Genomic DNA, 16,753 nt, shown 5'->3' with positions numbered 1-16,753 from the left:
CTATATTTCCACCATCATACTGTGACCCCCCCCCCCCCCTTCGTTTCTATGACCGACAAAATCTAGTTGTGTATGATGAGACCAAATTTGCCAGGAGCACCAATCTGACGGAGAGAGAGAGAGAGAGGGGGGGGAAGACTTCTATGTTTGCATTTTTTTAATGCGCGTGTTGGTGTGTGTGGGGTGCTTTTGTGCATATTATAGAATATTTATTCAGTTAACTTCATTCACGTTTGAAAGCCTGCGAACTTAAATGATTTCTTGCATCCATGGACTGAAACAAATCTCTATGATGTTGTTGAACTGTATACTACACAACTTTAATACAAATCCCGAACAAATCTCATAATAGGTCTATGCCGTTGAGGCCAATTCCGTGTGTACGCGGGGGGGGGGGGGGGGGTGGGTAAAGCAAAATTTACAAAATTGATAACAAATTAAAAAAAGGGTCAAAATAACTATAGATCTATATGGCAGTCTAATATAGTTCTGTGTGGTTTACAAGGGGGCAGGAAGCATGTACTTCAAACTCTTTCAAGTGTGTGCCCATTTCTTCTTTTCCCTCTCTCTTGTTTTCTAGGGGCAGAATCCTTTCATCTTAAAGCGGACTTACGGGTGAAAAGGAACTCAGTTAACCCCCTACTTGTGCATACGATTTACATAAGTATCGTCCTCCAGAGCCCCCTTCGCCGCATGTGTCCTTACCCATCACGGACCCGCGAACAATAGAAGCCCGGATGATTGACACCGGGCTATTGTCCGTGGAACAATACCAGCGATTCACCCCCATTCACAAGTGTCTGCTTCGCCGTGTGTACGGGGGCTCATTAGTGCGACTCAAGTATATTCGTCAAGAAAACAAGCGAATCTCATCAGCTGGGTTCCCTTTTATAATGACCATTCTTTTTCTCTCTCCCTCTCTGCTCTCTGCCCACACTTCCCCTGTCTCTTGACCATTCAAAGACTAGATGAATAGGCCAGCAGGACACTTCAGAAGAAGATAACCATTCATAGTATCACACATATAAAAACCAATTCTACGCACCAGCTTCGCTCTCAGTACATCTTGTGGCGCCTGCAATGTCAGCTTGGATTTTCAGATAGCTTCGTTTCACAAATCGCATTTCATTTTTTTTTCCGCTCCGAGTATATATGCAGAGTCAGATATGTTAGCATAAATTCGCCAGTAAACATACATCCCTCAGTTTGAACCATTCTTTTATTCTCTTCGTGGATATATCATCATTCTTTAGAAATGTTTGGATTAGTCGATCGCTCCGCATACCTCTTCATGCTCTCATCACTGCTGGCAATATCATCGGTTTTAGGATATAATGCAAGTAAGTATAGATCAATTTATATCAAATATGTATTTCATCCCCCAAATATCGTCTTTTTCATGATAAATTGACTCTGCACTGTTTATGTGAAGTGGGGGGGATGGCTGTATAATTAACTGTATTTCCAGTATATCCAAGATCATTGAGAACAATACCTATTAAAATATTTCATTTTATTTGTTTTCGTTTATTTCATTTTCCAACGATAATGTTTGGTGTTGTATATCTTGAAATCGATAACTAATGAATCATAGGAGCAGACAGATAGGTTGGGAATAGAGGAGGCTGCTATAATCATGACACGTCCGTCACTAGTTTGATTGTCAAGTAATATTTCATATATTTTCAGGACGTCTCTCGCTCATTAGTCATCTCGACTTTCTCAAATAAATTTAAGTTATTAAGCTTCATTTTTGAACAACGAGGCTTCCCGGTACACCATGCATTATTGCACGGACATGTTTCTTTCGTGTTAAAAGGGCCACTTTATAAAACTCTACTTATGATGAATGAAATTATGATTAATATCTAATTTCACCATATTAATCATGGAATAAATTTGACAACCTAAACGTTTGTTAACTTAAGCAACCATTTCTCGTACAATTTGCTATAGACATGGCGAATTAATTTCTGTATTATCATAGTATTATATACACCCGAGATCCAACAAGTATTATGGTATCATTGTTTACTTGGATGACTTGATGTCAGAATCTGCAGAGCTTATTTTCGTGTGGATAAGGCTTATACGTTTTTTTTAATTTAAGAGTACAGCGTTGTATTTAAGTTTCATCACTTGAATAAACAAATCCTCTCTTTCCATTGAAACGGATTTGTGATTCGTGAAAATGATAAATGTTTTGACATTGATTTATTTCAGTGGCATTCTATTTTTGCACCTGCATCTCATTTTTTTTTGTTTATTGCAAGGATAACTGTGTTTCATAAAATCTATCGCTTATCTTAGTAATAAGTCCCTAGTAACTCCGGAAAAAACATCATTAAAGACTATCAGATCCCCCCATTATTGTGTGCATTTAGCTGTTTAAAATGACATTTATTAGCCTGTGCTGCAAAAAAGGACACATCCGCATACAGACACACCTATATATAGGACCCACGAACAACGCCCCCCCCCAAAAAAAAAAAAAAAAAAAAATCTTGAAAATTTGAAATTTTGGATGTTATGCATCGCACTCCCTTTCCACTGACATGAAAATATTTAAGCTTCAACATAAGTTTTAAAAAAGGCCTAAGAAGCAGTCTACAGATATCTCTGACAACATGGGGAGTTGACGAAGCACTCTATAATTTGAACATTAGAGTGATTAAAGAACCTTGTCATCGGTGTTTTTGTTACTTCAATGTTCCTTTGAACTAATCCAGTACTAATGCCCTGTCACTTCACGGCTCGGACAATAGGAATGGACATCTCACCGTGGTATATATCCGAAGACTATTGCCCAGTAATGACCCGGTGCATACGTCACTCACGCGCGTGAAGAGATGGGTAAAGTGGGTCCCAAGAAGGAGAAGATCGGGACGTTCGTCCGGGAAGACAAAAGATTCTCGATAGGCCTTTCTTGCGTTTCTTAGATATGTTCGTATTGTTAGACATAATCATTATCCCAGATCCTTGAGAAAGGGAATAAAAGATACTTTGCCAATCAGTATGATTGACATGTCTTTGATATGGTCTAATAGGGTCCTGTATAATGGGACCATACGTGAGCTGTCTCTATAGAGTTGGAACTCGGTCTTAGTACAAGGACCAGCCCACGTGCTTCTGCAGGCAAGCCGGTCAGTGTCATAAGGCCCCAAATGCAAACTTTTTTTATATGCTTTTTTGCTTTTTTTTTCTTATTCAATTCTGGAGATGGATCAAAATTACTAAACCGACTCGGTATACGGAGACCCCCTTAAGCATGTTAAGGTTTTCATGGCGAAGAACGAATATTATTATTGTAGAGACTCCAATATACACGGTTCACTGTGGTGCTTGCCATGAAACCCCTACACCCATCATACCAATAGATGAAGACTGCTATACATTGTGTTTCCCCATGTCGCCTCATAATGTCCTTTAATGTGACATAGAACAATACCTTATTGAAATATTCATTGATTGCAGCCAGAAAGTGATCTTATTCACCTGTTCATTGAAATTCAGTCTGTTAGTGTCATTGGTAGTGGCCAACCTATATTGGTCCTCGAAATCATGACACAAAATCAATACAGCAATACCACGGACCATCAAATGGCTCGTTGGTCAGCAATCGACGAAAATCGATGGAGACTTAAAATTTACCTACACATAATGTGCGCCGAAAACAAGTGTAGACGTTTTTAGACAGATTGTCGAATTGTTTCTTTATTTTTACGAGGTTATTTTGTGGTTTCATTGCCAAATTGTCTGTAAATAAATGAATCCACACTATAAACCGTGTATTTATGACTGATGTTTGTGGATGGGTAGGTGGGTTGTATATAGGTATGGCCTACACGTGTCTCAGTTGAATTTACTTTTACTTGTAATGAGTTAAAAACAAGTGGATTTATTAACGATTTATGATTAATCACTTATCATCATCATCATCATCATTATCATAATCATCATCATCATCACCATCATCTTCACCCTCATCATCACCTTAATCGTCATCGTCATCATCATCACCACCATCATCATCATCTTCACCCTCATCATCACCATCATCGTCATCATCATCATCATCATCATCATCATCATCATCATCATATCATCATATCATCATAATCAAGATAATTATCATTATAATTTTTATCAACATAATTGCTATCCTTATTATCATTGTGTAATTTTGATTATCATTACTATCGTATTGTTGTTGTTGCTTTTGTTATTGTTATTATCATTATTGCTATTGTCATTATTATTATTATTATTATTGTTGTTGTTGTTGTTATTCTAAGAAAATATAACACATTCTAAGAACAATGAATTTTCTTCGAACATCATCAATGCGTTTTATCTTTATAAAATCATAATAGTGTTAGTCATATATTTTCTCTCTCAAATAATCTCATATAGGTTGCGAAAGGCAATGTCATTTTGAAAACGAGAGAGAGAGAAAAAGGCAACTAATTGAAGTACCTCTCATGTTGAAAATGATACACTTCTCAGTGCAATTAATTATCACAACAAAGAATAGACTCGGGCAATATTATTAAGGAACTTTTTTTTCCCGAAACGCTTGCCGGCATTACTGATTGCCATGGTAAACGTACTTATAATGATACCAACATAGAGAAATGAAGAGGGATATAATAAAGACACTCTTCATGCTCTTAGTAAGCAATATGATTCGCGTTTTTTCCTTTGGGAGAAAAAGGTCGAATGATTTCTCAATGAATACCCTCGACAATCTTCATTTGCTTGAAAATGTTACATCATGTACATGCATTGAGACGGAAAAGCTGCAGTCTAGGTCATTATACTTTCTATGAATTCAGATCATGGATACGGAAATCAAAGCATGGATTGAGAAGCAATAATATGAATGAAAAAAATATTTTTAACTGAAAAAAATACTTTTAAGATATTCTAATATATCGAAAATTCTCAGTATTACAAATAATTTGCCCTTGTGGAAATGTCGTCCATTTCATGCGATGTATGATGGGTATCATTCTGTTCTTTCCCATGAGTGCACTAAAAAAAAATGATTCTCAAATTTCAGGTGATGGTGACCAACAACAGTCACACGAAAAGTTATCGTCTCACAATTTTTATGTTTTAAAAAAAAATGAAATTAACCCATGTGATCTTTTCAGTCGCTTTCCAATTCCATCGTTCAGAATGACGGATGATTTTTTTTCTTCTGGGTTACGATCCAAGGTTTTCCCATTCTTTTTATTCCGTTTACCACATGCATTCATCTACAAACATGAAACTTGACTATCACTAAAATTTAACTTTCATCCATTTCCTCCGACAGCATTTCTTCAGCGAGAGGTCAACGGCAAATGCAACCATCTCGTCCATCATAGCAACGGCCGCATCATTTCGCACCTGGGTACAGCCCACTATGCTGACAACAAGGATTGCCGGGTGACGATAAGCGTTGCACCGGGCAAACGACTCTTCCTCAGATTCGACCGATTTGACATCACCGACTCGGTGAACTGCTTTCAGGTGAGTAGATGTTTTTGTTAACGACGCATATACCACTTACCATTGGGAGGTAAGACATCTCTAATGAGCAAATCTTGTATAACATCGTAGATTTAGTTGGCCTGGGTATATGGGGTATATTTGATGTTTAAATCCGACGCAAAGGTGACATTCTCTTTGTGTGATATTAAAATACTAAAATAAGAATAAGGAAATAATACATGCAATGACACATTATTTATTTCGTTACCCAATGTAAAAATAGATTGTCAGATGATAAAGATTGTAATAGAAACAGGGAAATTTACAAAACACCACAAAGTATGAACCAGTCGTTCAAAAAAGAAAATTTATTTCATCCCTTATCAAGTGTTTCAACTTATGATATGTCAGATTGAAAGCAATGATATGAGTTCTTCGATTATGATATCCATTCTGTGTTTTGTTTAAAACCTTTAACATGTTATAGTTTCAAACTGGTGATGTGATCTTACTGAATCCATTATGCGCTACTATGATAATTCACCTTCATCCTAGTTAATAGTGTGCTATGACTCATGGTAATTGTTACAATAATTGATAATGAACTTGAATCTGTGTAAATACAAAAAGTGGATTCAAAAGGGCTTAGAGAGTTAGAGCATAAAGTCTGGAAAGCAAACATTTTAGGACCTCCGAAATAATCTGATTATATTTGCAGTCCCAAGCACCTCACCTAAGACATGACATCAAGAAAGAAAAGCTATTCTTAAAGCTAAGCATGCTAAGAGACCTCAATGTTTACATTCAGCCGTGGTCCTTATTTGATCTGGAACCATGTAGAAAAATGTGGAAAATAGAAGCGGAAACGAAATTGACAAGGTCAAGATTTGAGAACGTGTTTGATGTAAAGAGATCGGGTATTCTTGTTGGAACTGACATATACTCGTTCTGTTTACACTTGCTTTGTTCGATGGCGCCATCTATCCGAAGACTGGCAGGCAAATCTTTGTGACCGTTATTCGACTGCATCCACACCAACAAACCGATGAATGGCATGCCATTGGGAATATCGTAATTAATTTGGTCGGTTGAAGTCAATGTGACTGTGGCATGACAATAGTTGATAGAGAAAAGGAGAATGTAGTTTACATTTTCATCAATGATGATGTAATATTCAATATTATTAATCTGATGCCGTTGTCCATTAGGATGTTTTCTTACAAATTTGCATTTTTTGTTTGTTAATAGATATAACTATATTTACGAATTTATCTACCAAAACATTACGTCGCTTGTGAATCAGACGGTATCCAGCATTCGCGGTCTCATTTAGAATTAATTTATTCGTAAATTCATTTTTTTCATTCGTCTATCCATCCATCTACCCATCCATCCAACCAACCATCCTTCCTTCCTTCCAACCATCCATCCATCCATCCATCATTCCTTCCTTCCTTCCTTTCTTTCACTCCTTCCTTTCTTTCTTCCTTCATTTATTCATTAATTATTCATCCATCTCTTAGCCTGATGATGTAGACGAAACATTTATGATAATCCCAACTCTTCTTCGATTGCAGGACGAAGTCTTGATCTACGATGGAACGAGCATATCCAGTCCTATGTTGACCGGTCGTCTCTATGGCCTGTGTGGATCTCTGCCCCGTCAGTACAGGACCATGCACTCAAGCGGCAACGAGGTCACAGTCAGGTTCATTACTGATGACGTCACATCGGACAATCAGGGCTTCGCCATCTCTTACGTCAGCTACGTACCCACAAGCACTGCTGATACAAGTGGTAGGTTTTCGAGTTAACTATTGTGATGATGACGATGAAGAGATAATAAGGGTGACGATGATGGATTTTCAAGTTAAAAGAATGAATAAATCTGTAGGTCGAAGGCAAATTTTGAAATCGCTTCATTTTTTTTGTGACTGAGCCACACAGGTCAAACTACTTTACTGTAGAGAAGAAAACTATGTCTTGGACTTTAAACTTAGACAAGTCTCGTCTGGACGCATTTGACAGACGAGCAAGGAGTGACAATTTGATTTTTGACTAGCATGAGGGACAATCTGATATTTGATTAACATGATCAGATCATATTTATTTAAGCTGTTCGTGTCAGTTTTGACGACTACGTGATCATACATGACATGCTAATACAATGCCTTCTCCTGGCTACAACATTATTGCAGTCCAACAAATAAAATCATAAAAATCAAATTTCTAATCATATTTACGCTAATGGAGTTGCCAGTAAAATTGTCACCATCGTCAGAGTATGGCTATATTGTTGGAAATCTTTAGATTCAAATTAGTCGTACGATTAAAATCGTAAATTATATAAATATCAAAATCGGGGTTTTAAAGCAACTTTTCATTTTGTATGATAAAATAATAAAAACAATGAAGGGTGACGAAAAATATTTACATTTTTAAAATGGAGATGGAACAAACATGGACCATTTAAATGTCTTTAGCTATTAAACAGAAATATTTCCCATTTTCCTTTCGATGTAGAGTCGAACAACTGCTTTCCTTGCCGAGAGAGTTCAATGTGCATTGATCGTCATTTGATGTGTGACAACCTATGGCACTGTCCTGAAGGCAGCGACGAGTCATTCCAGCTTTGTTATGGTGAGTTTGAAGAATAAACAAAAAATTATATATTGACTGCTGCAATCGACAATGATATCACAAGCCCAATCTTTTTATGATAAATAACTGGTGCCTTTACGATGGTTGATGATTATTTTTTTATTGTTTTTTTTTCACGTTGCTAGAGGTCATTGATAATAATTGTTAAATAGCAGGAGCCTAAAAATATCTACGAAATGTGCCTGTCAATAGCGCCATCTTCTGTCGCTGTCGTGCAAAGGGTGACTTTGAGTTGCATGCCCATGGAATTGCTTTCAGCATGGTTTTAACTCCAGGGTTATCTCATTCTGATCTATTATCTCACTCTAAAATGGATTTGTTAAAACGTGCAAACGAAGATAACGCACCAATGTGATGGTGCATCAACAAAAATACTGGTTAAAGATTCAAGAATTTATTGGTTAAACTTTCGGTACGGAATTTTGGATTATTGTGAATACTGTTTTTAATACTCTTATGTTTTTTTTATTACTTTTCGATGGAAATTGTCAGTGACACTATTTTAATGATAAATGACATGAAGTCAATTGATTTTAATCCTTAAAAGTAAAAATAATGGTACATTTATGAATAAATATTGTTTATTCATCCTCTACAGAATCACCAGAAAATGAGGAGGAAGAGTCGGATGGCAAGGGCTGGTTATCATGGACAGGGACCCACATCGCCATGGCATTCGCCGTCGCCGCGGTTCTCTTCATTATATCGTCGCTAATATTTTGCTGCTGTTGCCATCAACCGTCATCAGACTCCCTCGACGACCCATCCCCGCACGTGATCACCGACGCGAACATGTACTACATCCAACAAGCCAAGCCCGACGTCGTCACCAGCGCTCCGCAAGTAAACCACGGAAAAGGTGCGTCGCGGAGCCGCAGTACCAGCAACCACACCGAGCACCGCTATGACGTCGTCAACGCCGATGCATCGGACCCTATGATTGGCTACCAATCTGTGAGCGAGTCCAGTGCGCCCAGCAAGGCGAACTCTGATTGGTGGGAAGCTAGACGCAGCTGCGGTGACGGCTGCCAATCAACAGTGCCGATAAACTATGAGGTTTACGAGCATCACCATCATTTGTATCCAAACGGTGTCGAATACGAGTCAGAGACGACGTCACCGCTCACGCAAGATTATTACGTCACTAATATGTCGTTCATTGAGCAACAAGAATTAAGGTGGCAATATCTGACGGGTCAACACCACACTCATGTTTCTTTGCCACCGCAATGAAGACAGTGAGTGACTTTATCATTATTTATGAATATTATTGGTATTATTAGCACAACGTTTTAAAATTGTGAATTTACCGGCAACAGGGTAACATCTATTGGCAACACGTGGTAACCTTGCATCTGCAAAGAGTTCTTGTCTTGCAAAATATTAATCACTAATTTCACCGCTATATGCCATATTTGTTCAGTAATGTTAGTGCAAAGATTGGATATTTTCATTGTATCATTGATGTTAGACACTCGTACCGATAAAATTATATTAGATATGTAAAAAACAGATCATACATATAGAAATTAATTAGATGAAACGCCATCTTTACCAACCAATCTGGTTAAAGATTGTTTTCTGTCAAGCTACTTGCCTTCCGCTTACCAAGTTGTAAATCAAAGTAAGTTTTATTGCAGTTAATAGGTCTCAAATTATAAAGATCTGCATGTGATTTAAATTTATTTAGCTCCAATATGGAAAGCTATTCACTACAAATTCGTCATCTCACAGTAAAGAACATTTTGTCGAATTTACTATTCATCATAAAATACAATGAATTTAATTTGTCAAATTTATATTCTATTAAAGCTAGAGGGTTCTAATCATGCTCATGGAATAGTACAACTTAAAGCATCATGAAAAATGACAAGTGTTTTCACCTGAATGTTGGTAATTTGAAATACACTGTAAATTCAAAATCATAATGTGTTATTTTGAATAAAGAGTATATATTGTTATATGTGAAATAAATATATTTACATGCCAGTGATTTTGACCCGTTTTTGTGATGCTTTTGTTCATTGTGTTTCGCAGAATTCGCAAACGATACGTGTGTATGCGCAGTATGTTCTGGGAGGGGGTATTCCATCTAAATTTACCCTCTAGAAATCGTAATATTAGTCATACAATATACTGATGACTTAACAAAATATTAGCCGGTTGACCGAAAATGAGGTTGCCTTTAGAAGGTGTGTATCTGCACAACGCCGAAATCAATTAAACAACACTTGGCACACCATACACCAATGTTTGGTGAACAAATGTTTCATTGTCGCGACGTTGCCTATTTCAATTTTGAATTACGCGGAATGAGGATGGCGTAGTAAGTCATTGGGAAGAAAAGGATAAATAGTATGACCTCTAATCCATACAAAAGAATATTGACATTGATGATTTATCATCACTGTCATTTAAATGCGGAATTGGGCGCTGGATTCTCCCAAAAGTTCCATGACAAAGGAAAAAAAAAGAAAAGTAAGGAGAACAAGATACAAAAGGAAATACTAGTAGTTGTCAAAAACTGTAAAAAATTAGACCTTCCCTTTTGATAGGTAGGCAAAAAGAAAGAAAGAAAGAAAGAAAGAAGAAAGAAAGAAAGCAAAAAGATGATAAAAGTCAAATAAAATAGTGAGTGAAAGAAGAGAGTGAGCTTGAGAGAGAGGGGGATAAGATAAAAAGATAGATAGATAGACTATAGGGAGACCAAAAAAAAGAACGAGAGAAACGAAGGGCGACGGAAAATACAGAAACAAGCCGAGTCTTTAAAATGCAAAGAACAAGAATCATAAGACTTTGTACAAAAAGGAAATTCGATAAAACAAATTCATAGACAAGGGGCAGACAGGATGAGATAAAAGTTTAATGATCATGTTAATTGATCGATTTTTATATGTTGATGGAAGCAATATACAAATAATGAAATGCAAAACTCTCATGAAAATATCAATCCAAATTGATGTCCAAAAGTTGTAGGTTACCCCCCCCCCTCCATTTACGAAATTGTATGTAAAGCATATGATCACAGATTCAAGTATATAAAATGATTCATGAAAATGATACTCTCGTGATGCATTGGATTCAACTTTTGTATCGAGGTTCTATATGTAGGGATATCTCAGGGCCCAAATATCTTCAAGCCATAGAGAAAAGATTAGGCGAGAGAGCGGAGAGAACGAGTAGGAAAATTCGAATTAGCGAGTTAAAGTAGAATTTAGACGATTTAAACAATAATACAAATTGTTGGATGATTTAAAATTGAATTGTCCCCCTGAAACTTGGATATCTGTTCATAAATGCCAACCTTTTCTGAAACTAAGCGAGTTTGTGGGTGTGTATGTGTGGGGTATATTACCTCCCCCCCTAGGATTTACGCCAGTCAGTGGCGTAACTACGGGACATGGGAGGTACGTGCCCCCCCCCTCGGCTGGCAAAAAAGGGGAGAAAGAAGAAAAAGAGGGAGAAAGGAAGAGAAACAAAGTGGGAAAGAAAAATTATTGTACATTGTAAATTTTTATATAATACTATAATTATGTAATGTTATATGACTTAAGAAACATTGTTTTCATAACTTTATGAAACATAATTTGCTCAGGGCTTATGTCTTCATTGTTCCTGGTGCTCGCATAGTCTGTTTAACAAGATTTATAATCCTGTTGTACTAAAACACCCCGTTTTCAAGTCAATGCACACCAAATATATTTCCTCGCACTTCGAGTTATTCATTTTTTATATAGTGACATGTGCTTCTTTTTCTGACTACTTAAAGTGATTGCCCTATTTTAAGGTCTTAATATAAAACATTTCCTGTCCGTGCTAACGTTCGCATTAGTTGATTGGTGAGATGTGTCTGCTTTTCATGAATTCCTAAAATCAGTCCTTAAAATGTCCCCTTTTCTGACCTCAATAACAAATATTTTTAGCTTGCGCTTTGCGCTCGCATCACTCGGCTAGTGAAATACATATGGTCATGGTCATAGTGAATTCCTACAAATAAGCCTTGGAATGCCTCTCTTCAGGTCTGAATTTCCTAGATTTTTAGCTCGCGCTTCGCGCTCGCGATATTTGATTAGTGAGATGCGTATAATAACCGTGATTACAATGACTACAAAAAGTGCTTCATGTGTTAAAATGTAATTCTAACAAAATCAGCAAGCGCTTGGCACTCGTATTGGATGACTATAGCTAGATATATACTCTTAATGGATTCCTAAAAGCTGGTCCTTAAAATATCCCTGCATGTTTGGGGTCAATATAACAAGAATTTTAGCTCGCGCTTCGCGCTCGTATTGTTTTTTTTTAGTGAGACAGGGTACGTATCATGATTATAAAATTTGCCTATAATGTCAATTTTTAGGTCTGAATATAAAAAAAAAGATTCAGCTCGCGCTCCGCGTTCGCATTATTCAATCAGTGAGATACTATCCGTTTAATGGCATTGTCCTTAAAATGTCTCTATTATAGTCAGTATTACTGGCAAAGGAGCGCGCTTCGCGCGTTCATTAAGTGGCTCAAAATTTTTGGTGCCCCCCAATGCGGTGACCCACGGTACGTCATTGACGCCAGTGCTTTCAGTAGGGATTTAACCAAAGTTTGAAATAGGAAAAAACACGTGATGTTAAATGGGGGAAAAAGACTGGCATGGTGTGATTTGAAATAGATTTTCACATGATTAAACGAAGTGTTCCCACCCCACGATGCGTCCTTGACCAATCAGTTTAATGTGACATGTTAGAGAAATTGTCCCGGAAGGACCCGGAAGCAATAACTTTTCTTCGCGTTTGGGGTCACGTTTTTCTACACGTTGTGCACCTGGGGAGTGGAGTACCCCCCTCCCCCATCCCCTCGGCATCCGACCCCTCATTTCCGTTGATTCAACCTGTTATGGCTCAACCCAGACAAAGGGAAATTAAAGTTAAGGCTAATGAGTTAATATTCGACCTTCTTTTGAACATTGAAGTGATAAAGAGATGAGAGTTGTTTTTGTCTCCCCGTTAATTAGTAGTTTGCCAGCTTTAAAGTTAAGCACATTTTCTTCGTCACATGTCTTTTCATGCCGTTTATTGTCTACTTTTGACATGATGCGTAACCATATTCATTTTAAGGTAGTATAATGTAATGTGGCCTTCATCTTTTTACTATGGAGAATAAACAGGAACCTTTATAACAAGGGTGAATGGATTTTACAAGATGGAGGGGCGCCTGCACTGGTAGTATTTTGGTATAAAAGACTTATAGACCATATCATTACTAAATAAGAAGAAAACAAACATGCCAAATAATAGATAACTGTTATATTAGTAGGTCCTATGAAGTACATAGGGTCTAAAATAAGAAGGCGATAATTGTGAGCCGAAAAAAGTAATTTAAAAGAATCTCAAAGCTTGTTCCAGAAATACAATGTTGATTCTTTACTTGATTATAATCATAACGGTAAGTAAATTTGTTGATCTCTGATTTGTAACATAAATGAATAAGCGAATAATAGTAGCCCCATGCGTGCCTGTTATGTTTAGCATGTTTAGTCGAAAGTGGGAATGGATTTAAAGTGAACTTCCGCCCTCACAGTTCATTTTTAGAATTAAAAAAAAAAACCTCCAAGGCCCCAGAACTCTCTCTTCCCCTCTCTTTCTCCTTACATCTTTCTTTCTTGTCCCCTTATTGACTTTCTTTTTTTTGCACAGCTGACCCATGCAAGGAGGGGCAGATAATTAAAGGAAAGGAAATTATGTAATGACATTTTCATTTGTCTTCAGAGATAGAAGGTCAAATTTTGAAAGACAGAGGCCATCAGATGCTTCAAAACAAACATTCTCACTTACTCATCTGTCTTGGAACATGATTGAAAGGACGTCATCAAAAGTTGTTTTATAACCACATCTGTTCTCACTTTTTATTGAATACGTTTAAAGTCCAGATATTCCTCGACTTTAAAATGGCAACACTGGCCATTTTATATTTTTATACATAATATCCTAGTCAATTCATATTCAGATATTTCAAGAGTTGATCTTCGACGGTGTGTCTTGTATGATAAACATGATCCTATCAAAATTTTATGCTCAGTGCCTGACTATTTTATTTCTATGTGTATGGGATAGACTTGAGAGGGTATCGAACCAATGACCCACTATTGAGTTGTGAGAACATATAAACCATCGTATCTTTTCAGTATTGCAGAATAGGCCTGGGCTAATAGGACAAATGACATAATGCCTTCTAATCCCTCTGCATGTTCGTCATGACTTTGATAATATCCGGGTTAATGTAATTTGTTCTTCAGAGGAAATTGAAATACTTACGGACCTTGCTGTCAACAGTTAAATACTTAGCTGAGATTAGCAACATAATGTGTGTACAATATGACTCCAGTTGCGAACCAGTGACTGCATAGAGTATGACTAGCTTCCGATGGATATTTTGTGAATTATTGACATGCCTTCGGACCGAATGACTAACTTTTATCATTATCATTAGGCCTACAATCATTGGTATTTACTGGCGTGTAGATAGGGGTGGGGCACTAGACCCCCAACATGTTTCAGTAGTAGTACACAGCAAAAACTGTTGTGTTAACCGGTGTACATAGAGGACCACACCAGTTATTTTACACCGGTGTTAAATTGGTGGTGTTAGTTTTACACCTATAGGTGTTATTACAACACCTTCTGTTGTTACATTTACACTCTTTGGTGTTACGTTTATTCTGTAGGGTGTAATTTTAACACCTCAGGGTGTGGTCCTCTATTAATACCGATTGGTGTCAGTTTTAACACCGCAGTTTTTACAGTGTAGTAGTAGTAGTAGTAGTAGAAAAAAAAGTGCAGTCCTCTTTTTACTACCTAGTCTCCATTTTATTCAACCTTATAATTCCATGCACACTCCAAAATTTGGTTGAAGTGCAACCGCTTTTTATACGGGATATCGTTGACCTACCAGACCGAAAAGCAGCATTATATATGCCTGTATTAAAGCATTGAGTCCTATCCGAAGGACGAAACAAATATTCCTTACACAATTTATTGCATGTCAATTTTTCGCCTAAGCCATTATTCCTTCTCTATACATCACAAATAATGAATTCAGAGAGTGTTAGCCCTCTTTATCTAGGAGACGGGTAGAGTATGAAATGTTTCTAGGTCAATATTATGGAACATCCACAAAAAACTATTGTAAGCGATCCAAATATCAACAAATTTGAAAAGGATTAACGTCGATGGAATTTCAGATTTGGGGTTAGAGAACACCACGTTTCCGTCAAAAAGACATTTAATCCGATATCCCGCAGTGGTAAATATTCAAAACGTTGGATTCACTTGGAATATACTTCGCACACCGAACTTCGTGATATTTTTTATGTCAATTTTGCTGTTATCAAACTGGCAATATTTATTCAGAGACGTCAGTATCCGATGTGATTTACTTCGGATTCTTGATCCATGTTATCTTTAATATTATATGGAAATAACGCATGCACCTATGTAATTAGTGTCATAAAGAAAATAGTGTACATCGAGCTTGTCTTTAAAAATCGTTACAAATATTGTTTAGAATATAATATAAAAAGCGAAATATCGCGGGAATCCATTGGGATGCAAATACAATTGTACATAACAAATCTACAATTAGAGGGAATTTTCCAGGAAAGATAATACAAACGATACACTTGTCAGCCATTGATCTTGCAATTAATTGCATTTTCCTTCAATTAACTGACTTTGTGGTTCTTACAAAATGGTTTGCGAAATTATCGATTGCAAATAAGTATAAGTTAGGTAGAGGGTCGGGCCTTTATGGCAAGTAGAAATAAAAGGACATGCTTTCCAACATTTCCGAAAAGGGAAACCAACAGAAGAAAAGTTTTGACTATAAATAAACAAGTCACAAATATTTAATTTTCTAAGGCTGGAGGGCTGGGGGAGGGGGGGGGGGCACAACTTCCGTATATATACAGTCATGACAGTGGGAGATCGCTTTCGCAACTGGACCTCCTAATTCTTTTTCCAGTAAATAGCGTAGGGGTTTCCCCAGCTACAAACCCAAATGCTTCAAAGTGATGTAAAACCGTGAGATCATTAAAACAAAGTAATGCACAAAATATAAAGATGGACGATCATCCTGGTTTGTAGATTTTTCTTATATAAAACAGAAAATTAGAGAAATCCATCAGTTATAGTATGACGAAAATCTCTCAAAGAATATAGAATTATTGATTTTTAAGTTTAAACTTTGTGACGTCACATGTTAGCAGCATTCCCGTACATGTTATAAGTCATGTGATATACGCCTAAATTTCATAAATTGCCATTTTCTCAGAAAATTGAAAATAATTTCACTTCAACACATTATCTATCACATAATTTCGTGCTTTTCTGAGAAGAAACGTAATCACCATAGATTTTGGAAATGAAAATAATAATAATAATAGCTGGATTTATAAAGCGCTTTTTTCCTAAGGTTTCAATGCGTTGTTATTATTACCCCGGCCTTAGCTCGAGCTACCATCACCTGTGCTCAGTGCATGCAATGAATTACTCCTGCCTCGTACCATTTCACCTCACCTGGGTCATGTGGGTCGAGTGCCGCAGAGTGTGGATAAATCCTTGCTGAAGGA

The 16,753-nt window shown here is 37.0% G+C and overlaps 1 protein-coding gene across 1 annotated transcript; it reads left to right on the top strand.

Annotated features, from left to right (window-relative positions):
• Positions 1 to 797: 797 nt before the first annotated feature.
• On the top strand, positions 798 to 9,801 carry LOC121407202. Its single transcript, XM_041598161.1, has 5 exons — positions 798 to 1,340; positions 5,321 to 5,517; positions 7,056 to 7,275; positions 8,002 to 8,118; positions 8,738 to 9,801. Exons 1-5 carry the CDS (start codon positions 1,256 to 1,258, stop codon positions 9,370 to 9,372), a joined length of 1,254 nt encoding a protein of 417 aa, XP_041454095.1. The 5' UTR covers positions 798 to 1,255; the 3' UTR covers positions 9,373 to 9,801.
• Positions 9,802 to 16,753: the final 6,952 nt, after the last annotated feature.

Source organism: Lytechinus variegatus, chromosome 2, assembly GCF_018143015.1.
Source record: "Lytechinus variegatus isolate NC3 chromosome 2, Lvar_3.0, whole genome shotgun sequence".
Classification (NCBI taxonomy): domain Eukaryota; kingdom Metazoa; phylum Echinodermata; class Echinoidea; order Temnopleuroida; family Toxopneustidae; genus Lytechinus; species Lytechinus variegatus.
The sequence above is the reverse complement of the archived record's forward strand: the minus strand, read 5'-3'. Positions and strand labels throughout refer to the sequence as shown.